The 22344-nt window shown below is 59.8% G+C and overlaps 1 protein-coding gene across 1 annotated transcript in view; it reads right to left on the minus strand.

Annotated features, from left to right (window-relative positions):
* Positions 1-11064: 11064 nt before the first annotated feature.
* The window catches only part of TRIP13 (thyroid hormone receptor interactor 13), a 36778-nt gene continuing 25498 nt past the window's right edge, over positions 11065-22344 (minus strand). The window contains exon 11 of the mRNA XM_042953791.1: positions 11065-11421. Within this exon, the coding sequence (XP_042809725.1) occupies positions 11167-11421 (255 nt within the window). The 3' untranslated portion in view covers positions 11065-11166. The remainder of the gene's footprint in view (positions 11422-22344) is intronic.

Raw genomic sequence — 22344 nt, forward strand, 5'->3', positions numbered from 1 at the left:
GGGGAAGTTAAATTAGTTCTAAACCGTAGCACGTACGTTTGTAACAGATTGGGTGCCGCGTTTTGCTGCCAGTCGAAAGTAACTGTTGGATCTGATGCTTTGAATTAGTTGAATCTACATGCGCGTCGCTAAGGTCAAGGACAGAAGTATGACCTTCAAACGTAACTAGTGCAATTTAACGACGGTAAATAAACGTCAAAGCCCAAGAAGCAGCAAACTTCATCAAAGCAGAAAAAATAAACATGTTTCTAGTTCCGACTTGAAACCCTAACCCCGCGCAGCACGTGATCTCGAGGGAAAGGCCGCAGAACACTCTGGGGAAGGGTGCGCGCCGTCTGGCCTCTTTCTGCACTAACAGAGCACCGAGGGTATGCACGAGCCCACCGCTTTCGTGCTCTCCCGTGGGAGAGCTTCTCAGGGTCCGCTGACAGGATCACGCCGTGATTTAGGGTCCACACTGAGACACCTCCCAAAATGTAGCAAACGACTTAAACTTTTGCTTTAACTGAACGTTACTCTTCAGAGTAATCAGCTTCTCCGTTCTGGGCATTTTCTAGAAAACCTCACCTTGAGGCCTTGCTATAGACATTTCTCCCAAATGCCTTTGGAAACTGAAAACAAAATGCGTCTTAACTGAATAATCTGTCCAGGAGACAGAACTGCAACGCGCCTGAAACAGAACCACTGGGTCAGCGAACGGCCTCGCGGTGAGGCCCACGCCCCGGTTCACCCTCGTCACCTAAGCGTGCCTGCCAGTGTGAGCTGCTGAGTGCTAGTGCCCAGAGCTGAGCCGGCGGCCTCCCCGTCTGTCTTGGGAATCTGGCCTCACACGTGAGCCCCCTCGGGGACCTGTCCTCGCGCGTGAGCCCCCTCGGGGACCTGTCCTCGCGCGTGAGCCCCCTCGGGGACCTGTCCTCATGTGTGAGCCCCCTCAGGGACCTGTCCTCACCCGTGAGCCCCCTCAGGGACCTGTCCTCGCCCGTGAGCCCCCTCGGGGACCTGTCCTCGCGCGTGAGCCCCCTCAGGGACCTGTCCTCACCCGTGAGCCCCCTCAGGGACCTGTCCTCGCGCGTGAGCCCCTTCGGGGACCTGTCCTCATGCGTGAGCCCCCTCAGGGACCTGTCCTCGCGCATGAGCCCCCTCGGCGACCTGTCCTCGCGCGTGAGCCCCCTCGGGGACCTGTTCTCACGCATGAGCCCCCTCGGCGACCTGTCCTCGCGCGTGAGCCCCCTCGGGGACCTGTCCTCATGCGTGAGCCCCCTCAGGGACCTGTCCTCGCGCATAAGCCCCCTCAGGGACCTGTCCTCGCGCGTGAGCCCCTTCGGGGACCTGTCCTCGTGTGTGAGCCCTGTTGGGAAGTTCTTCTTGGTGGGCATTGGCACGACACCAACACATTCAGTCAATTAAGGCAAAAACTGGGTCATCGGTCACAGGTTTTGTTGGCTCAGGGCTGGGCAACGGGGCTCCTGTGCGGTGGGCCCCCATCCCCACCCCGGCACCACCACAGCCACCTGTCATGTCTCCACAGACCTCTCCTTGTCTCCCAAGGGCAGCGGCCGGCAGACCCAGGCCAGTCGCGGCTGGGAGGGCACAGGCAAGGCCCTCACCATCCCCTCTACCCCCTGTCCCTCACCGCCCACCTGTCCCCTCCATCCGTGTTCCCACCGGGGCTGATGACGGGATCCTTGTCCTGCCCTGGAGTCCTCAGCCTTCCTGGGTGGCCTGGGGCCAGGGTCTCCCGGAGCCCTGCTCACCTGCCACCTTGGGAGGAACCAACACCCCTCTGGCCCAACTAAGTCATAAAGACACGATTGGATGCCAATTTACAAATGTCACCCGTCCCAAGGGGAGTATTCTCAGAGACACCACAGAGGCAGTGCCCCTCTTGCAAGGAGCGCTCAAGGGGCATCAGACCCTGGGCACAAAGACCCTGGGCACAGACCTCCCGCCACCCTGTCTGCTCCCTGCAGGTGGGGGTGACCTAGCACCACACACATGGGCAGCGGCCGCCGATGCGGGTACAGGCACGGAGGAGCCCGTGTGCACGGCTGCCCGTGGGGACAGGATGGAATGTGAGCCTTAAACTCTGCGTGCAGCACTGGCCGGTGCAGGGACACGCTTGGCTGCGGCTGTTCTAGACCCTGCCTGCGCGCTGTCACCATGCGAACCGCCAGCAAGGTTGCAAGGACGTTTGGCTGTGAGGCGTTCGAAGGTCAACGTTCTTGTGTGTGCATGTGTGTGCGTGCACAGGGGGGTGTGCGTGCATGTGCACGTGTGTGCAGAGGGGTGTGTGCGTGTGTGCACAGGTGTATCGTGCACATGGGTGTGTGTGCGCACGTGCGTACGGGGGTGTGTGTGCGTGTATGTGTGTGCACAGGGGTGTGTGTACGTGTGCCCGCTCTCGGCAAACCTTGGCTGGCTGTGGGACAGATTTCCACCAGAGAGCAGTGCAGCCAAGGCGGGAGTGCAGTGTCCACAGGACCCGGTGTCCCCCGCTGACCCCGGGTTCCGTGCAGGGACTCGCTCCTCCTGCCACAGGGCCCTGGGTCCACTCCAGTCACATGGGCTCACCCTGGAGGCCCTGTCCCTCCTTCTTCCAGCTGTGAGCTGTCCTCTGTGCCGACACAGGAGGGACCGTGGGCACGTGGCACGTGACCCCCACCCATTGGCTGGCTGTCCCCGTCACCCGCAGGGGCCGAGGCCCTGGTCCTGAGTGGGAGCCGCTCTGGGTGGGGGCCAGCGCCCTGTTTGCTCGGTGATGACTGCCCCAGGGCTGGGTCCTCAGAAGGTCAAGCCACAAGCCACGAATCACCGGCTAAATCCCGCAGGCTCAGACACCGTGCATTTGTAAACACCGACTGAAGTGGGTCTGTGCTTTTTCTTCTGATTTGGTAATAGACTGAGTCACCCACCTCGAACCGCTGGAGAACAAACCTGATTGTCGTGTGTTATTGTCTTGTGTGGAAAGTGATCACACCATCAGGGTTTGGTTTGCTGTCCTGCGTGCGGTCACGGCACTCCTGTCCACCAGCGACCGGCCTTGCTGTGTCCTGTGGCTCCGCCTGTGCTCGGAGGTCGAGGGGGTGGCCTCGGGCCGTCTTCCTCCGGCCTCCGGAGCAGGATGTGCAAGTTCGCTGTTAATTCTTTCCTAAACGCTCGGCGGGTTCAACCTTGGCCGGTTGCTGGTGCCCGGGGCTTTCTGCGGGAAGACGTACGTGGCAGATTCCGTTTCTTCAGCGGACTCCAGTCTCTCCTTTTCCTCTGGTGTCAGTTCCGGAAAACTGGGCGTGTCCAGAAAGGGGTCCATCCCCTCTGTGTTTTCACAATCAGAATGATCTCATTACTGCACGGTGAAGTGTCCCTGGGACATCTAGCAATGCGTTTCTTTTTGCTTTTGATAGAACAGTAATTAAATTTGTCAGTGGCTAGGCACGTCCGTGGTCTCCACGAAGAGCCGTCTTTTTAGAACTTTTTAAAACATCCTGCGGCATTTCCTCCAGAGCCTCAGTCCTGTCTCTGTGGTTCTTTGCTTCTCCTTTCATCCACTTTGATTTGCTTTTCTCCATCTGATTTTTTTCTTTTTTTATTAATTTTTTTAATGTTTATTTTTAAGACAGAGCGAGAGAGAGAAAGAGAGAGACAGAGTGTGAGCAGGGGAGAGACAGAGAGAGAGGGGGACACAGAATCCAAAGCAGGCTCCAGGCTCTGAGCTGTCAGAGCAGAGCCTGACGTGGGGCTCGGACCCACGAACTATGAGACCATGACCTGGGCCCAAGTCAGACACTTAACCCCCAGGCATCCATTTTATTTAATTAAACATTTTTAATGTTTATTTATGTTTGAGAGTCGCCACCTGATTTCTTAACATGGATAACCAGGCATTGTTTCTAAACTCTTCCCTTCAATAGTCACTTAAGGTCAGAAAGTCACTGCATTCCACTTTTTTTTTTTTTTTTTTTTTTTTTTTACTTTTTTGCGCAGAGCCTGACGTGGGGCTCAAAGACAGTCACTGCATTCCACTTTTAATTTGTCATATTTTTATTCAAATATGTTCCAACTTTCATTGTGGTTTATTTTTTTGACCTGTGAATTATCTGAAGGGTTATTGCTAAATTTGTAAACACTTGAGGATTTCTTAAATCGTGTTTTTGTTATTCCGCTGTGGCCAGAGCAAATACTCTAAGTGATCCCAACCCTTGCATCAGGTGGGGTTCTGCTCTACGACCAGTTTTACTGCTGAACTGGCGAAAGGCGGTGCGTGCTTCCGAGGGTTTGTTCTTTCGTGCGTCGAATGCAGTCTTCCAACTGCCAGTTACGGGAAGGTGCCTTCCCAACCTGTACCTTCCAGCAGCTTCTCACCAGCTTTAATACTTACTGAGATTGGCACGTTGAATGTCCCAGGATGACCGACCGGACGTGCTGACGGGCACATCACGAGCCTGGCTGTCCAGGTGCCGGGACACCGGACCACGGTGCCCTCCTGGGGGCCGGCCCTTTGTGGCTCGAAGACTCGCGTCCCAAAGCCGGCTGTGACTGCGGCCACACGGAGCTCTCCTGCCTGGCGTCTGCACAGGATGAGAAGAGGCATGAATTTCTCACCCTTTCATTTTTCTCCCATGAACCACGTGCATTTAAGGATTCGGTCTCAGAGGAAACCCGTAATTTTTGTTCTGCCTTCTGACCCCGGCAAACTTGACTTTGGAGTCTTTGGGGTAATTACAGGTGTATTTGCGTCTGGCCACCTGACGTTATCAAAGTGAGAGGAACGGGGAGTTCCTCGTCCCGCTAGTTAAACACAGCCGATGACGGGAGCCCCGCGCTTCATCCACAGGCTGCAGCCACGTGGCCGTCGGGTCTGACGTGTGTGACACACGTCCTGCCCTCCCCTCGCTGTCCCTGCGGTGGCCCGAGCCCCACACAGGCGCCCGCCACCGGGATTATCCAGTGGGCAGGTCCCCCGACAGCACCCCCTCTCCACTGCCTCCGGCACGCCCCTCCGCTGCCCGTAACCCCAGCTGTCTCTGTGTCAGCGCCGCCCTGGTCACGTGGACGGCCACATTCCTGGTCCTCGGACGCCGTGGAGTCTCCAGCGTCACTGCGTCACGAAGACGAAGAACATTCTTTTCTGGATTCCGTCACCTACTGCTCCTTAAACGTGGTATTTCTGTCCTTCCTCTGGCTGCGTTCGACACGTGTGCCCCTGTCCCCGGTCCCAGCCGTGGTTCGTCTGCTGATCCCTCCAGACGGTGGGGGTTCCCGCCCCTCTGGATGCGGTTCCGTGGTGTCAGCTCTTCTCGGTTCGCAGCCCGGTCTTCCGCTCTCTGCTCTTCCGAGGGGGCCGTCCGGCTCGCGGTCCAGCTCTCCGAGCCTGTGTCTGATCTGCCCACCGAGCTTTGCCTTGAACTCTCCACAACTTCACGAAGGATAATTAACACACAAAAATACAAACCAAATGATTACATCCAGTGTGTGACTTGTAAGTTCTGATGTGCAGATTACGTCCCTGAAGCGTCACCGGGCCCTGACGGCAGAACCACACGTCCACGTGCGCCTCCACGGCCGGCTGGCCACCCTCACCGCGTAGGGGCCCCTTCCCGCCTTCTGGCCACACTGGGGGTCCAGAGGAGCCCCGCCTGCCAGTCTGCCGTTGTCCACGGCGCCCTGAAGCCGTCCTCACGGTCTGGGTCTGGGCCTCACACGACACCTGCCAAGCCTTGTCCTATTTCTCGTGTTCTTTGTCGCCGGTCGCTGGGCTTTTCTCTTCTGTTCCCAAGTCCCTTCCGTGACAGCCAGCTGGGGATTGTCCTCCTCTCCTCCAAGTGTCTTAACCGCGTCTCACTTTTTTCCATCTCTTTCTTTCTGTAACAACGTCTCACGGTGTCTAATCTGTCCTTCACCCCGTTATTTGTGTCCTTCCTTTCACTGATGACACACGTGCTTCGTAGCGTTCATTATGGACTGCGTGTGTGTGTCCCCCAGCCCCTGTGCGGGGGTGGGGTGTGGAGTGCCCGGCCTCCTGCCAGGTGAGGGCACCGCGGAGGCCGGGTCCGTGGATCAGGTCCAGGCCCTGCCGTGGGAGGTCACCTCTGCTGTTCAAGCCACCCCGACTGATAACGTTTATCTTGATCTTTCAAAAAAATCTCCTGTTCGCTTTCCATGTTTTTACGTTCTTTTGGCTTCAGTTCCTACCTTTCTAATCATGGGTGTAAAAGCCGTGGCTGCATCAGGTGGGGTCCCCGTGATCTGGGACTTGTGCCAGCTCCATCCCGGCCAGTTTCCAGAGCGACGCTCTCTGTGGGGACCCTGCAGTGCCCTTCTGGCACTCTTTTCCGCAGCGGACCTGGCTTATCACCGGCCAGGACCTCTTTCTTGTTAGTAACCTTGCTAGCTCCTGGATCCCAGAAATGTTACAAGTCAAACACATACGGAGACCAGACCTGAAAATTCCCAGAGCAGACAGAACCTATTTGTGACACAGGCAAAGCTTAATTTAGCTTATTTTGCAAGACAAGCCAGGCTAACTTGGCCTGGGTCACCTCTCGCTTGTGTCTCTGAAAATCATAAGGGCATCAGATAGTGCCCCCATATGAAGCAACCACTAACCTGTTCATTTAAGAAAATTCCAGTATTGTTTCCAGCCCCGGTGGAGAATACACGTCCCTGCCCCCTCCCGTACGAGCAGCTGCAGAACCATACGGCCCGGGCCTCACTCCAGGTCTGGCTGGCGTGTCCCCGGATTGCGAGCCGTTTGGTGTGTGGGCACAGTAAACCTTTCCTCATCACTACCTCAGCGACTCACGGTTTTACTTCTGTTTGTTTGTTTGTTTGTTTTCCCTGAACTTTTGACGGAAGTGGCCCAAATACAGACCCAAGTGTCGGGTGCAGACTCACTCATATTACACTCATCTCTTCTCATTTTGTCACACAGAAACTTTTTTTTAATGTTTATTTATTTATTTTGAGAGAAAGAGGGAGGGGGAGTGAGCACACGTGGGGGAGGGGCAGAGAGAGAGAGAATCCCGAGCCGAGCTCAGGAGAGAGCTTGAACCCACAGGGCTTGAACCCACAAACCGTGAGATCATGACCTGAGCTGAAATCAAGAGTTGGACACTTAATCGACTGAAGCACCCGGCGCCTCCAGATACTTTTCTGTCTATTGTTTCTTTCTCGTAAGCTCAGCTATTCATTTAAAATCTGTATTTTTGGTTTTGCCCTGTTTTGCTCAGCATTTCTGCTGGGCCCTTTGCTGGCTCTGAGCGTTCGGGCCTCACTCTCTTGGGGCTCAGTCTAGGGGAAGAGGCAGCAGGAAGGCTCGGCACCAGACGCAGGAGGAGCACTCCGGCCGGAGCCCCTTGGTGTGGCAGGGCTGGGAGGGACGCCTGCCACAGACAGCCTGTGTCTTGACAGAAGAGTGAAAGCTTCTACCAAGATAGTTTGGCATAAGTTGCTACGAATACAATCAAAATGCTACCAAAACAGTGCAATTATTGAAGAGGAGAGAAACCGGTGAAAGTCTGCATCAGGAAGGAGGGAGGGTCATCCCAGGCTAAGACGCTGGCACACGCGGAGCCACAGAGCACGTTCCGGGCGCGATTCCTGCTCCGGGGACCCTGCGGCCGGTGCCCTTGGCCCCACCTGCGCTGACGGGCACGTGCATCGGCCGATTTCACTAGGTGCAGGCACTTAGTTTTAGGCAAAGGAGTGCAGCTGAGAAGTTCGCTGCATCACTGAGACCCCCCCCCCCCCGCCGGGGGTGGGGCTCCCTGCTGACAGGAGAGGCCTTGTGTCAGGGCTGGCGGTGGGGGGCGCGGCCAAGAAGGAGCCACAGAATTAAGAAGTCGAAACGTCTGTGTTAGTTGTCTTCCTCCAACTGCCAGGAGAGACGTGAGAAAGGAAGACAATGTAAGTAAAATATTCATTGACTCGCCTTTATTTCTTGGAAGAGGCAATAATTCTTCTAGTCAAAACCCATCGTTGACTGATCTGAAGAATCATTCCTTCCTCATTCTTTCATTCATTCATTCATTCATTCAGTGAACGCTTCTTTAGCACAAACTACAAGCTAATTTGCTATTCAAATTTCTCTTGCTCAGTGACACCCCGGCAGCAGTGAGCACACCCTGTGCCCCGATCCTGGTCTCTAACGCCGTGGGGTGGACTCCGTGCCGCAGGCAGCCTGCATCCCGACAGCTCAGCCTGGGCTCCCGGGTCTTCAGAGACAACGTCGGAGGCGAGGTTTCCGAGCCCGGCCGAGATAAAGGGGCTGCCTCCTCCCCCGCTAACACCTTGTTTTGAGGACCTGAGCCAGGCAGGTCTTTCTGGCTTGGAAACAGACAGCGGAAAAGCCGAAGACCAGACGGAAAGGTCCAGAAGGGCAGTGGGCGCTGGGCACTCCTCTTGGGCCTCTGCTCTCTGGCGTGACTTGTTCTTCCCGGCCACGGGCTCGGCGTAGGCTACGGGGTCTGCGGGCCGGCCGGCAGGGCGAGCACGGCCCCCCTGTGGACTCCGAGTCCTGGGCGGGTCAGTAGAAGATGACCAAGGCGTCTGGCCCACCTGGACACTCTTCCCTTCCTTTCTTCTCCGGCTCCGGGATGCTGAGGGGACTGAAAGCGGGCAGCACGCTCACCCCCGGAGGAACCGGGCCCGGGAAAAACCCACAGAGAACACCCAAGCGGCAGTTCAGAAACAACAGATAACACGGCATCAGCGAGCACCCGCGACCCACTGCCCTTCAGGGCCTTTCCGGCCGCCCGCGGCCCCACGGTGGCTGGGCTTGGGGCAGCACGCGGTCTGCTGTCCACACCCCTGCAGGCCTGGCTCAGACGGGCCCCCGGCTTCCCACCTGCCTCGTCTGATTCCTCGCCAATGTAATCATATTTCCTTTTATTTTTTAAAAGTTACTTATTTCTTTCCAGTTTCATTGAGATATAATTGCCAGGTCAGCAATGCAATCACATTTTAGAAATTTGTTTCGGCCATAGCCTGTGTGAAGGCACACACTTCTGTGTTTGTTAGCCTGGGTAAGCCGATGGGAAGGGTGGGCCCGGGTGTAAGAGCCCCGCGGGGCCAGGGGGCAGGTGGCCAGCCCCACAGCCAGGTGTCCTGTGTTCACACCCTGGACGGGTCCTTCCACCAGGGCTGGGCCGTGTAACCAAGGACACACGCGGAAGCCCTCGACCGTCACTTCCGAGCTCGGGCTGCGGAGACGCTGCGGTCCCGTTGGGTGCCCCCCGCCGCGGGATCGCCCGGACCTAGGCGCTGGGGTCTGCAGGCCGTCCGCAGGACCCGGACACACACCTTCTGACCCCAGCACGGCCTCAGGCGACTGCGGACCCCCAGCCTGCCACGGCCCCAGGAAAGGCTCACGCGGAGTCCCTCCGCCAAGCAGCTCCCGATCCGGGAGCTCGTCCGGGGCGACTCGTGCAGCAAGAGAGGGGAATGGGAGCGCTGGCCCCATGGCACAAGGCCCCCTGGCCACGCCCTCGGCAAACAGTGGGCGGGAGCTGTGGACCATCCCGGAAGTGCCCCTGACTCCTGTTCTTAGAATTTTGGACTCTGAGGGGCCGGCCGTGGATCCTGTTAGAGGCATTCTGTGGGGGTGCTCCCGTAGGTGGGGTGGCCAGTCCGGTGACGCCAGGCCCGCGGAGGTCACAGAGGTCACTGGTGGGCGGGGCATGTGGCTGAGGAGGCTCCCCTGTTTCTGCTGACGGCAAGAGGCGGGGGGGGGGGGGGGGGGGGGGGAAGACCCGCCAGAGGACGCAGTGACAGGCAAGGAGCCAGGACCCCCAGCCTCTCCAGGGCCGAAGAGACCAAGCGCACGGTGCTCTCGGGAAAGCGTGGTCAGAAGAGGACACTGATGGGGGCCTCCCGGAGTCGCCAGGGAGCATGGATGCAGCCACCCCAGGCAGCCGGGGTCTCCGGCCGGGCGTCCAGGGGGTCAGACACATCGCTGCGGTGAGGGAGGCTCAGCCAAGGAGGCACGGAGGCAGAGAGGGCATGGGACGCGGGGTGGGGGGGGGGGGGGCAGGGGGCACCCTGGGTCCCGGGGGCTTGCAGGTTCCCTTATTTCTGGGCATCTCCAGCAGCACCTGGACACACTGGGGGGAGAGTGGGCAGGAAATCCTGCAGCCGCTGGGCCAGCCACACTCTGCATCTCAGGAGGCGGGCCGGGGGCTGCCTTCCTCCAAGGACCGGCCAACGGCCAGAAAGCCATCTGGGGACGTGCAGCCAAAGTGAGGAGGGTCACCCGGGAGACAGACACCGTCACTCAGCACTCGCCGAGGAGCCAAGGGAGCTCCCGCGTGACCCCAGCCCGCTGCCAGGGTGGGGTCCAGAGCGGGTGGCGGTGTCCCAGAGAGCCACCGCTGCTGTGCAGCGGGACAGGGCCCGCGTCCACATTCCCTCCAGGAAGGGGGGACGTGAGCAGACGGGAACAGCAGAGGAATTGTCCTGGGGCTGCCAGCCCACGGCTGCCAGGAAGTCGTCGTTGGGGGCTTTTCTTTGGGAAAATGCCACACCCAGCCTCAGAGACTCAGGGACAGCGTCTGTTCGGGACTCCTGCAAATCCACAGAGGTGGCCTCTGGACCTTTGTCCTGGCCTCCCCCGTTGGCACGGGGCCAGCAGCCCAGGGACCCACGGACTGGCTCTGCGGCTACCGCCAACCTCGGGGAGCAGCTGAGAGACCTGGAACTTTCCATGTCCCCCCTCCCCATCACTGATCGTGGGGTCCTCCTCACCCCCCTGACAGTGTGGCTATAACTGCAGTGTGTCCTGTGGCTGCTGTGACAGGTGACCACACACTGAGTAGGAATTCATTCTCACACGGTCTGGGGCTAGAAGTCTGACACGGAAGCGTGGACAGGTCTGTGCTCCCCCAGGCCCGGGGGAGGCGGGGCTTCCCTCAGCTTCCCTGTGGCTCCAGCACTCTCGGAGGACCCTCGCTGCACACAGCCTTCCTCTCATGTCTGCGTCTTTCACTGTCTTCTGGAAAGGCCCACACGCTGATACCTCGCCCCATCTCCCCATCCCCCTCCCCGTCCTTGTCCCCATACTCACCCGTCATCAAGGGTGCCGGAGTGGACTTTTGATCCTGCCTGTCCACCCACAGCCGAGCTCCAGTGATACAATTCATCTTGGAGACCCCAAGTGCCACGCATTTACTCTCCCTACTCCTTCCCTGACATTACAGAACATCTGGTGAGTTTGGGGAGCTTTTCTTCCTCTTTGGGTTGGCACAGTCTCCTAGGAGTGCAAGTCATGGCCCGTGGCCGTGGCACCTGCAGGGGCTGTCCGTACCGGAGGCCGAGCATGTCAGTGCACCACATAGATGGATTCCGCTGCCCTGGGCCTGCCTGAGGCTCCGCCCGGGGTCCACACACGTCCGCCTTGTTGTGTGCACTTTCCTGTCTCCCATGTGGAATCTGGGGAATTTCAGAGAGAGAGAGAGAGAGAGAGAGAGAGAGCTCTTCAGTGGAGGCCAAGGGGCCTTCACTCCCTATGTGCTCTGCGTGTTCTCAGGGCCCACACACTAGGCTGGGCCCCTGTGGTCCAGAGCTCCACCCAGGTCTGGTAGGCAGTGGAGGAGGAAGGCAAGTCGGAATCATAATCCAGTTACGCTCTCTGGACCAGAAGCCGCAGACTCAAGTGGCCGTCACAGCTGCGACCAGGCTGAACTGGGCCAAGTTTGCACGAGAGCTGCTTTATTCAGTGCCAGGTGCAGAGGCTCGTGGGATCACCTCTTGACCTTCCCTTCTCCATGAAACCTGGTTGAGTCACTGGTGAAGGCAGGCTATGGCTGCTCGTTGCCCTCTCAGAGTTTACAGAGGAATACGAACACAGCGTGGACAAAATGATCTGCCTGTGGATACGAGTCACGTTCTGCTGGACTTGACCTCTGGCCACTAAAGCGGAAGCAGTTTGCTTCGGGAATCACAGGGCTGTGAGCCGCAGTGTCAGGAGGGTGGGGCAGGAGGTGGTGTGGGGCATGGGCTGCAGGGATGGGCAGGGGTCACACACACTGGGCGCCCGCAGACTGGGCCTTGGGGAGAGAGAGAGAGACAGGGCCCCGTTGATCCGCTTATGTGGAACGCCCGTGGCCGGGCGAGGTGGGAGAGGCCTGCTCTGCATGTGTCGGCATCTGAGGGGACTCAGAAGGGGCCGAGAGGGGACCTGCGTGCAGGGGCAGGTGCTGCCGGTCACCTTACAGCCACCGTTTGGATCCCCCTTGGTCCACCTGCAGACAGCTACCTTAACAATGCGGGAGGGAAGGCGGTGGAGCATGACCTGCGGGAGAGCCCCCAGTGCTGAGGGCAAGAGGCCAGAGCCAGGGCATCATGTCAGGTGGGGAGGGGCCCCCCAAAACCAGTCGTGGGTTGAAGGGGGTCCCACTCACCCTGTTGAAAGGCCCTGACCCTTACAGCCCCTTGTCAGTCATCATCGTACAGACCAGACGAGATGCACCCCGGCTGCTCCCCGTACGGGTCCAAACTTGGGGACAGATGAGGTACATGCCGGCCATGCACCCCTGTGTCCTTGCCTGTGGCCGGGTACCCGCAGCTTTTCTAGCAGACCTGCGAGAGGCCCTCTGAGCCAGGCGGGGCTGCCGACCTCCCCTCTGCTTCACGTTGGGGCCCCGGGGATCCGTCCTCCCGACCAGGAGGCTCAGGAGGGGAACAGCTTGGCACGGGGCATCCGGCGCCCCCGGCCCTGAGACCCCTCCCAGGAGACGCTCACCACCGCCCCCGCCCCCCACCCGGCCTTCCTGTGCCCACATGCTCCAGGAAGCGCGGACAGTGCCCCATGTGGAACCTTTGCTGGCCCGTCCCACCTCCCGAATGCGTCTCCACCCCGGGCAGTCCCATCCACATCACTGCACGGAGGAGCCCCCCACCTCATGCAGGCCGAGAGGCCGCGCCCCCTCCACGGGCACCTTCACCCTGGGCCTCACACACACACACACCCCTGCACCCCCCGTGCTCTCGTTGCCCCAACTCCTGCTGGGTGGCCTCTGCTTTCCTGCAGTGGCGGGAACTCTGGGCCGCGGGTTCCGCGGAAACAGGAGGGGCGGCCTCGCTCATCCATCCCTTCACAGAGCACCGACTGCCTGCGGGCTCTGCGCCACACGTGGCTCCAGGCACTTGGGCGTGTGGGCTGATACCGCCCCCCAAAGATGTCAGGTTCTCACCCCCGGGCCTCGCAAATGTGGCCTCAGATGGCAGAGAAGAGGTCTTCGAGCTGTGACAGGTTAAGGTTGAGGCGAGAAGCTCATGCGTGGCTGGGATGGGCCCCGAATGCCGTCCCGAGGGGCCTTACAGAGACGGGAGCCCCCGCAGCGGGGGAAGCGGCGAGGGGCCTCCTCCAGAGCCCCGGGAAGGGGGTCGGCGGGGCCGGACCAGCAACGATTCCACCAGCAACCCCAGGTCTGCCCTCTGGCCTCACAAGCGAGACGACGCGTCTCTGTTTTGGTACAGCAGCTGCAGGAGACAGGCCAGCGCCCTAAGCAACCTTCCTGCCCTCCGCCTTCCAGTGTGGGCAGGACCGTGAAATCGAGGAAAGCACAGGTGAGTGCCGCCGCCAAAGTGCAGGGCTGTGTGTCCACGGGGCACGGGGGCTGCCGGCCGGTGTCCCTGCCCGCGGGCGCCGAGGCCGAACCCCGTGGCGACGTCGTGGACGCTGCTGGGTAGTCGGTGCCGCTACCTGCCCTGGGGCCTCATCAGATGCGGGATGGGGACCCCGCGGGTGGAGCGAGCCCCCAGGGCCCCTGAAGGGGACACGGCTTCCTTCAGAGTCGCCCTCACACCTCGGCCAGAACTGACATCTTCTGCCGAGAGCTGCCGAGGCCCGAAGCCCAGAATCCCCAAAACGAAGTGGCCGGAGGGTGGTGTGGATGCTGGCCAGGCGGCTGCTCAAGGTGACAGGGGCGGGCAGACGCAGGGGAGACACCAGGATGGCCCACGTCACCCTGCAGCCAGGCGGTCCCACGGGGTCCTGACGGTGACGTGGAGCCTGGGTGCCGCGGCCGCGGGCGGGCCCAGGAGGCCTCGGTGCCACCGCACAGCCATGGAGGATGGGGCGGAGCCTGAGCCCGGTTCCCCCACTGACCGCAAGGCCAGGTCCCGGCTCCGGCCCGGGGACGGCCACCCACGCTGCTGTGGGATCCGCGGGTGCCCGTGTCATTGTGCAGGTGCCAAGGTCATCAGGGGATTCCCACCCTTTTTTCAGGTGTTTCGAGTACAAAACCATGGAGAGAGGGGTTCCCGGGCAGCCCTGTGGCCCTCCTGGCCCAGCCACCGTCGAGCATCCCAGGAGTGTCTGCACTGGGCCTTGCTTGCTTTGCAGGAGTCTCAGGAACGTGTGATTCCTCATGAGGGGCCGGCGTGTGGAGAGGACCCGAGTGGGGCCGGGCCTGGGGGTGCCCGTGGGGCGCAAGCCACGTGTGTGGCTCGCTGAGACCCAGAGCGAAGCCGCCCGCCCCACCTAGATGCGTCTCCCCCCGGGCACCTGCCCTCCCGTGTCCTCTGCACAGAGACTCGGCCCTCGTGGACTGGGGCTCAGCCGCTGTGGGACTGGGGTGGGGTTGCCTCGAGGACCCTGGGGCTTCATGGGCAAGTCCAAAGGCCTTGTGCCGGAGGAGGGGTCTCTGAAGGCTGCCGCTCAGGTCTGAGACCCCAGCGAAGGCATCCTCTGGGACACGTCCAGGGCAGCAGAGCCGAGGCAAAAGACGGTCTGCTTGGCCACCCAGGGGCTCCTGCTGCCCACCGGTCCCGGCGCCGCCTCCAGCCTGGGCCCCCGACCCTCCCAGAGGCCCGGGTCTCCGGGGTGGACCCGCTGTCCAGAGGGGGAGGCCGGGCACACAGGGGACCCAGCACCCTGTGCTGAGCAGTGGGTGTGCAGCCACGAAGAGACACACGATTCCAATTTCCTGGAGCCTACGCTGATGAAGCAAAGAAGAAAAATCATGTGATCGCTGTATAGAAAAACATCTGAGAACATTCAGTGTTCATCCGTGAAAAAATTCTCAGCAGACCAAGAATAGAAAGGCATTTCCTTGACTGAACAAGCAGTTTGCTCAAAAAACCCTCAGCAAATATAATCCCAAACAGTAAAACAGACGACATTCCCCGTGAGACAGGAATGGTAAGCATGCCTTCCAGAACATCTTCTCGGTGCGGAGTAGCCGCTGTCCTGTTGTTCCTGAGAGAGACAGAGACAGACGGAGACTGAGAGACAGACAGAGACAGAGAGGCAGAGACAGACAGAGACAGATAGAGACAGACAGAGACAGAGGCGGAAACAGAGACCGAGAGATACAGAGATAGACAGAGACAGAGAGACAGAGACAGAGAGGCAGAGACAGAGAAGCAGAGACAGAGACTGAGAGACAGAGACAGAGAGGCAGAGACAGACAGATAGATAGAGACAGAGACAGAGGCAGAAACAGAGACTGAGAGATACAGACAGAGATAGACAGAGACTGAGAGACAGAGACAGAGAGGCAGAGACAGACAGAGACAGATAGAGACAGACAAAGACAGAGGCAGAAACAGAGACCGAGAGATACAGACAGAGATAGACAGAGACTGAGAGCCAGACAGAGACAGAGACAGAGAGGCAGAGACAGACAGAGATAGATAGAGACAGACAGAGACAGAGGCGGAAACAGACCGAGAGATACAGAGATAGACAGAGACAGATAGAGAGACAGAGACAGAGAGGCAGAGACAGAGAAGCAGAGACAGAGACTGAGAGACAGACAGAGATAGAGACTCAGAGACAGAGACAGAGACCAAGAGACAGAGGGACAGAGATAGGAGATAGAAACAGAGACAGTGACAGAGACACAGAGATACATAGAGACAGAGACAGAGGGAGATGGAGAGATAAGGAGTGGAAGGAAAAAGGAAAAGCAGATTGTTCACACATGGTATAATCATAGAAATTAGGGGAAAATGAACAGGATAAAGAATCAATAATAAAGACAAGACATAAAGGATAACGTGGAAACCCGGAAGCATTGTGCACACGTGTTAGCAGAGGAAATAGCATGTAGCAAGTCTGTTGGATGCAAATACGACATCCAGAATCGGCTGCATCTCTGTGTCCCAGAACAAACACATGAAAACCTGTACAAATCTAACAACAGATGCGAACTTCGCGGAGACGCCGATAAGGCTCTAGCTTCTCGGCACCACCGCGCTGACGGAGCGTGAGCCTGGGCGGCTGGCGAAGACGGTGCCCGCGAGGACCAGTCAGCGCCCGCCCGGTTTTGTTGCAGGACGCGGCAAGCTGCTGCAAATTCGCGGGGACGCTCGCGGCACAGGACAGCCAGACGGAGCGGGTGGGGAGCGGTCCCCGTCGGAGCCGAGACGGAGGTGCTGGTGCAGGACAGACCGGCCGACGAGGGGCGGGCGGGGAGCGAGGCCAGACGCGTGATCCGACACGCAGAGGGCCTTCTCGGTGGACGTCTCGGGAAAATCAGCCGTGGCTTAAGAAAAGAGTCTCGCGTCCGGGCAGAAATGCTGGGTAGAAGACGTACAGGAGCAAGCACGTAGGTCCCTAGGGGAGCAGGGCTTTCTGAAACAAGCCAGAAAAGGCAGAAGGCGTCAAGGCAGAGGCTGGTACATTGAGCAGCCGTGAACTGAAGAACGCGCACGCATCGAGACACACGCAGGCTGCAGAGACCAGACGCGGGGCCGGGACGAAGCGCTCACGTTCAGATGACGTCAAGGACGCCGAGCCGTCAATGAGGAAAACACCAAGGGCCCGGGAGCACACGCCGTTCAGCCTCATCGGTAACGACGGCCCCCAGGAGCAAGTCAGGACACAGGCAGTGTCACTCCCTACGGAGACCGAAGTCAGCAAAGACCAAGCGACTTCTCGCTCGGGGTCGTGGTACGAACGGCGGTATCGTCAGAGGGAGAGGGAGGAGCGGACCAGACCGAGCCTCGGCGGGAGCTGCCCCTCGAGCTGCCGGGGCACTTTCTTCCAGACCCTGAAGAACCAGCAGAGCCTCGCGTGGACCAGCGTGGCTTCCGCCTCCTGTAGTGAAGTCACCTCCCTGCGGTGCGTACCCACAAGTGCGGAACCGGACCCGTGGCCCCAGAAAACCGTTTCTCTTCCTTCTCAGTTAGGCCCGTCCTCGGGAAGAGTAATGCACCGTCCCCAGACTCCATTCCTGCCCCTCTGACTACACACGGGCTGCCCGCAGGGCCCTCGGAGGCCGGAGTCCGGAGCCGCCCTTGCTCCCAGCGCCCCCAGTGGAGAGACCCAGCGCGGGTTGTGAGAACTGTACCCTTTACCTCCTGATACCCTCGGCCGGCCTCTGCAGCCTGCGTGTGTCACCGGCCCCCGGTCGACCGTGGAGAGATGGGGCTACTTCCTTGTTGATCGGAGCGTCCCCTTCTCTGTGGGGCAAGTCGCGGGGAGGTGGATCTTAGGGTGGTGGGCACCCCAGCGGGCCGGGGCCTCGGGTGCTCCTGGGGAGCAGGCAGTGGACCACTCGCTGGGTGGGGCCGGGCCAGGGGTCCGGGCGCTCTCCCATCCCCCCCCTGCACCGCGGGGCTGGGCTCATCGCGGTCCCTAAGGCCCGAGCCCTCCGACGGGCTAAGGCCGCGCGTCGTCAGGACAGAGGGAACAAACACGCCAGCCCACGTGCTCCTCCCTCCACCCGTGTCTACGCGGCGGCCTGCCCTGCCCCCACCGCACCCCAGCACGGCCTCGCGCAGCCAGGCCTGCACCCCTCCAGCCCCCGGAGCCACCCGGCGGAGGCCCCAGCCGCCGGCACCCTCCCAGGCAGCCGGCAGGGCAGCCCCCACTAGGGCCCGTGGCACACCACGCCAAGCCGCCTCCGGATGGACGGTGGCTGGTGGCTGTGCTCACTGCTGTCTGCGACCGCCCCCCCCCCCCCAGCCCCCCGCAGCGCAGGTAGCTCCGCCAGGGCCTGGCCCTGAGCAGCTGTACGAGTCCAGGAGGGAGTGCGGTCAGCCTCTCCTCTCTGCGAGGGGCACCGGTCTGGGGGTCTGGCCTGCCTGCTCCCCTCACTCCATGGATCCAGCTAACCGTCAGGAGCAGGTTAGTTTGAGTCCGTTTGCTGTGTGGTTGGTGTTTCTGTCTTAGACGTACTCTGGAGAGGTGGGCCTCTGTTCCTTGCACAAGAGTGTTTCTTTCTTTTTTTTAAGTTTATTTATTTTGAGAGAGAGAGAGAGAGAGAGAGTGTGTGTGTGTGTGGGGGGGGGAGAGCGAGCACAAGCGCACACGGCAGGGGAGGGGCAGAGGGAGAGACAGAACCCCAAGCAGGCTCCGTGCCGTCAGCACAGAGCCCAACGTGGGGCTCGATCTCACAACCATGGGATCGTGACCTGAACTGATATCAAGGGTTGGACGCTTAGCCGACTGAGCCACCCAGGTGCCCCAAAAAGTATGCTTTTTGATGCCCGGGTCTGCAGCACCATGTGCGAACCCACGAACACAAACCCGTGAGCCAGCAAGACGGGCGCGCTGCTCTCCAGGACCTGCCAGCCTTCACCCAACAGGGTGTCCCGCAAGGGCGGCCCTCAGGGCCTCCAGGGCTGACAGCCTGTCCAGTGTCCATCTTCCTAGAGCCTTGGGAGGGGACCCCCTAGTGGGGCCGTGGGCCTTCTCCCCCACCCACCGCAGGTGGCGTGCAGGGCTTGGGGGCCGCCCCTGGCCACGGGGTCAGCTCTCGGGGAGGCCTCACTGTGTCTCCGCAGTGTGGACCCTCTGCTTCTCTGCCTGCACCTGGACGTGTGTGCGCGTGTCCGTCCACCTGTGGGCCAAGGTTGCCTCCATGTGCAACTTCTTACCTAAGACTGTAATGTTTATAATTTAGTGAACTGGTACCATGAGCCTTTCCAGGCAGGACCACAAAATTAGCAAAGTCCTTCGCACTATCTTCCTCCAAAAACTTTATTCATAAATCAAAGGCACAAGGATTCATCACCCAGATGGTCCTGTCAGGACTAGCCCATCCAAGAGAATGCACTGCAAGACATATATAAAACTAGATTTTCCAATAGTCACATTAAAACAAAAACAAAAACAAAAACGAGCGCCTGGGTGGCTCGGTTGAGCATCCGACTTCAGCTCAGGTCATGATCTCATGGTCCAGGAGTTCAAGACCCACATCGGGCTCTGTGCTGACAGGTCAGAGCCTGGAGCCTGCTTCTCATTCTGTGTCTCCCTCTCTCTCTCTGCCCCTCCCCTGCTGGCGCTCTGTCTCCCTCTCTTTCTCTCAAAAATAAACATAAAAATAAATAAAAGCCCAAAAAGAAACAGATGTCATTAACTTTAATAATATGTCATTTAAGCCAACGTACCCCAAATATAATTTTGGCCAAAATGTAACCGAAATGTAAAGTTGTTGCCAAGATGCTCTGCGTCCCTTGCCCTGCGCTGTGTCCTTCCACATGTCTGCGGAGGGCAGGTTTCAGGGGCCCCGCAGGCCCGGCGGTTGGCGGCCACCAGCTGGACACCCAGGCCCAGACTTGCCATGTCACAGTCAGGTGCTGCCTTGCCCGAGTCAGCCCACGTCTGTCCTATATGGCCCTGGGTTGCAGGATGTGTGGGGTCCAGGGGCAGGGGGGTATTGGGAGAGGGAAGGACACCTCGGGTCCCTGCACGTCTCCTGGGGGCCGAGCTCCTGACGTGCCTGAAAACCCGTGTGCCCTCCAGCCCCACCTGCAGTTGGAGGGGAAGCCGTGAGGGGGACAGGAGGTAGAAGGGTCACCACAGGATAGGGCGGGCACAGAAGGTAGGACCAGCCTGTCCTTTGGGAGCAAAGTCTCTGGCCCCCAGGTAACGGCAGAACCACCCCAGCTTCTCCCCAGACAGGGGTGGTGGTGGGGGTCCCGCGTCCTGGACCCTGTGAGAAGGATGGCCCTCACACTGTCCTCGTCCACACCAGAGGACTGAGGTCACAGGGAAACAGCCACTTTGAGTCTACGGAGACAGAGGGTCACTGGCACCCAGAAACGGGTAGAAACACCTAACGGTCATTTTCACGAGTTGACGAAGGCTGAGCAAGGACAGACTCCACATCTTCACGGTTTTGCCTCCAGGAACCACACCAGGTTCTCCGGGTGAGGATGCAAACACCCCCCCCTGAGAGGAGGGCTCGGTCCCCACGGTGACTGGTCCCCATCGGGGCAGGCCTGGGCTGAGTGTGGGACGCTGTGCCCTGGAGGAAAGGTCACAGATGCTGCCGAGGGAGGGTGTTCAGGGACGCCCAGAGCCAGAAGGGGAGACGACACGGCCTCTGAGCCCTGTGCCGAGGCCACCGGCAAGCGCAGCCTGTCTCTGGCCGAAAGAACACAAAGCCCATCAGAAAGGCCTTCCTCGCTCGGTGCCACTCACCCCGCACAAGTGTCCGGCTTTCAACGTGAGCCACAAGACACACTGCCATCTGGGAAACGCCACCACCAGACAAGACTCTACGACACACAGCAGGGATTTTAGAATTTGGGGACTGGGATTTACTTTTTATTACTTTCATTTTTTAACAGTTTGGCAGAGAGAGGGAGAGAGAGAGAATCCCAAGCAGGTTCCGATCTGTCAGTGCAGAGCCCTACTCGGGGATCCATCCCACGAACCGTGAGATCGTGACCCGAGCCCAAATCAAGAGCCGGACATTGATCCAATGGAGCCACCCGGGTGCCCCTGGGGCCTGGGATCTAAAATACCAGTGATGAGCGTGTGAGGGGCTCCGGTGGGAAAAGTAGGCGAAATCGGTCGCCTGGAGCAGGGAAGCCCCAGGACACCATGGACCCACACACGCGCAGCTAAGAATTCCAGGAGGAGGAGGGAAGAAGGGAGAGGACCCATTTGCCGTGAAAGTGCCTGGAATCTTCCAGAGTTAATGAGACTCAAACCACAAACCAGGAAGCGCGGGGCACCACCAGCAGAACGAACTCCCCCAGACAGACACCTCAGCAAATCCTACTCCAGCTGGAGAACGGGAGGTGGGGAGGACGCGTGAGCAGCCGTCGGACGAACATGCCAGCTTCCCTCCAGAAGCCAGGATGGGGATCCCCGCTCACCTCCCGAGCCTGTGGCTCCAGGCCTTCCCGGAGGGACCTCGCACACGTCCCAGAGCCCTCCTTGAGGACAACGGGGTCGGGAAACCACGACCAGAGGAGCCTGGGGAGACATGGCAGTAGGCCTGTGTCTGTTCGTGTGTGTCCGTCAGTCTGTCCATGTCTCTGTTTCTATGTGCGTCTGTCCGTGCCTGTATCTGTCTGTGTGTCTGTCCATGTCCACGTCCGTGTGCGAGCCTCCGAGGAGGTGGAGGGCGTCTAGTCTGAAGGGCCCTCTTGCAGCCTTGGTTCAGAGGTTCAATTGTATGTAAGACCATACAATTGACGCAGGAACCATTTCCATTAAAACAATCTCCACGATACGTGGACAGAGCAAGGTCACGTCGAGGGTCATGCGGAGGCGCGCTCAGGTGCACGCGCTCCCGGTCGGGTCTGTGTCTGCTGTGCTTACGGCCTCCAAACAGCGTGTCTCCCCAAGCGAGCACTGGTGCTAAGTAGGCGAGGTGGGTGCGTGCACTGGCCCCTTACCCCCGCTCCCCCCTCAGGTGCCCTCCGCCCCCCCCCCCGCCCCCCCGCTCCCCCTTCAGGCCCCTCCCCCCCGCAGGCATCCTCCCCACCGCACAGGAGAGCGCTGGAGTGCCACCGGAGGCGCTCCCTGTGGTTGCACTTGACTTAAAGCTCCCAGTCGGTCTGCCCGGTCTCTCCCTGCGATGAATCACTGAATCACGGGCCGCCAGACACAGTCACACCCGCCCTGACAGCCCCATGTGGAAGCAGGCCTGGGGCCAAGTGGCTTAATGCTTAACGTCTGGGCCCCGATGCCGCCTTGCAGGCGAGCGGTCTTGCCGGTGGCCTGGGGCGCTCGGGCGGGACCGGGCCCACCCCACTTCCCTGCGGGCCGATGAGGCTACGTGGCCCACGTCCTCAGATGACCCCTGCCTCAGCCACCAGCCGTGCTGTCCTCCCTCCCCCGCCCCCCGACCACTTTCTGGCCTCAAATCCCTGAGGGGCACCTTGGTGATGGATAGATGGAGGCGTCATGACCTCAGCACCAGCAGCAGAGGAAACCCTAAGCAGGCGAATGACCCTGAACACACGGAGACTTCGAGCAAAAGGCAAAAGTGTCTGGACTCCAGGAGGCGTCACCCCCAAGCGGCCGCTGGAGCGCTTGTCCGAGGGGAGCCTCCAAGCTGACGATTAAGCGCGTGAGGAGGACAGTAACCAAGCTCCGAGACGAGGGAGAGTGGCTACGGAGAACGAGTGGGACACATCGGGAGAAAACAAAACACACGG

The sequence above is a fragment of the Panthera leo genome, chromosome A1 (assembly GCF_018350215.1).
Source record: "Panthera leo isolate Ple1 chromosome A1, P.leo_Ple1_pat1.1, whole genome shotgun sequence".
Taxonomy (NCBI): domain Eukaryota; kingdom Metazoa; phylum Chordata; class Mammalia; order Carnivora; family Felidae; genus Panthera; species Panthera leo.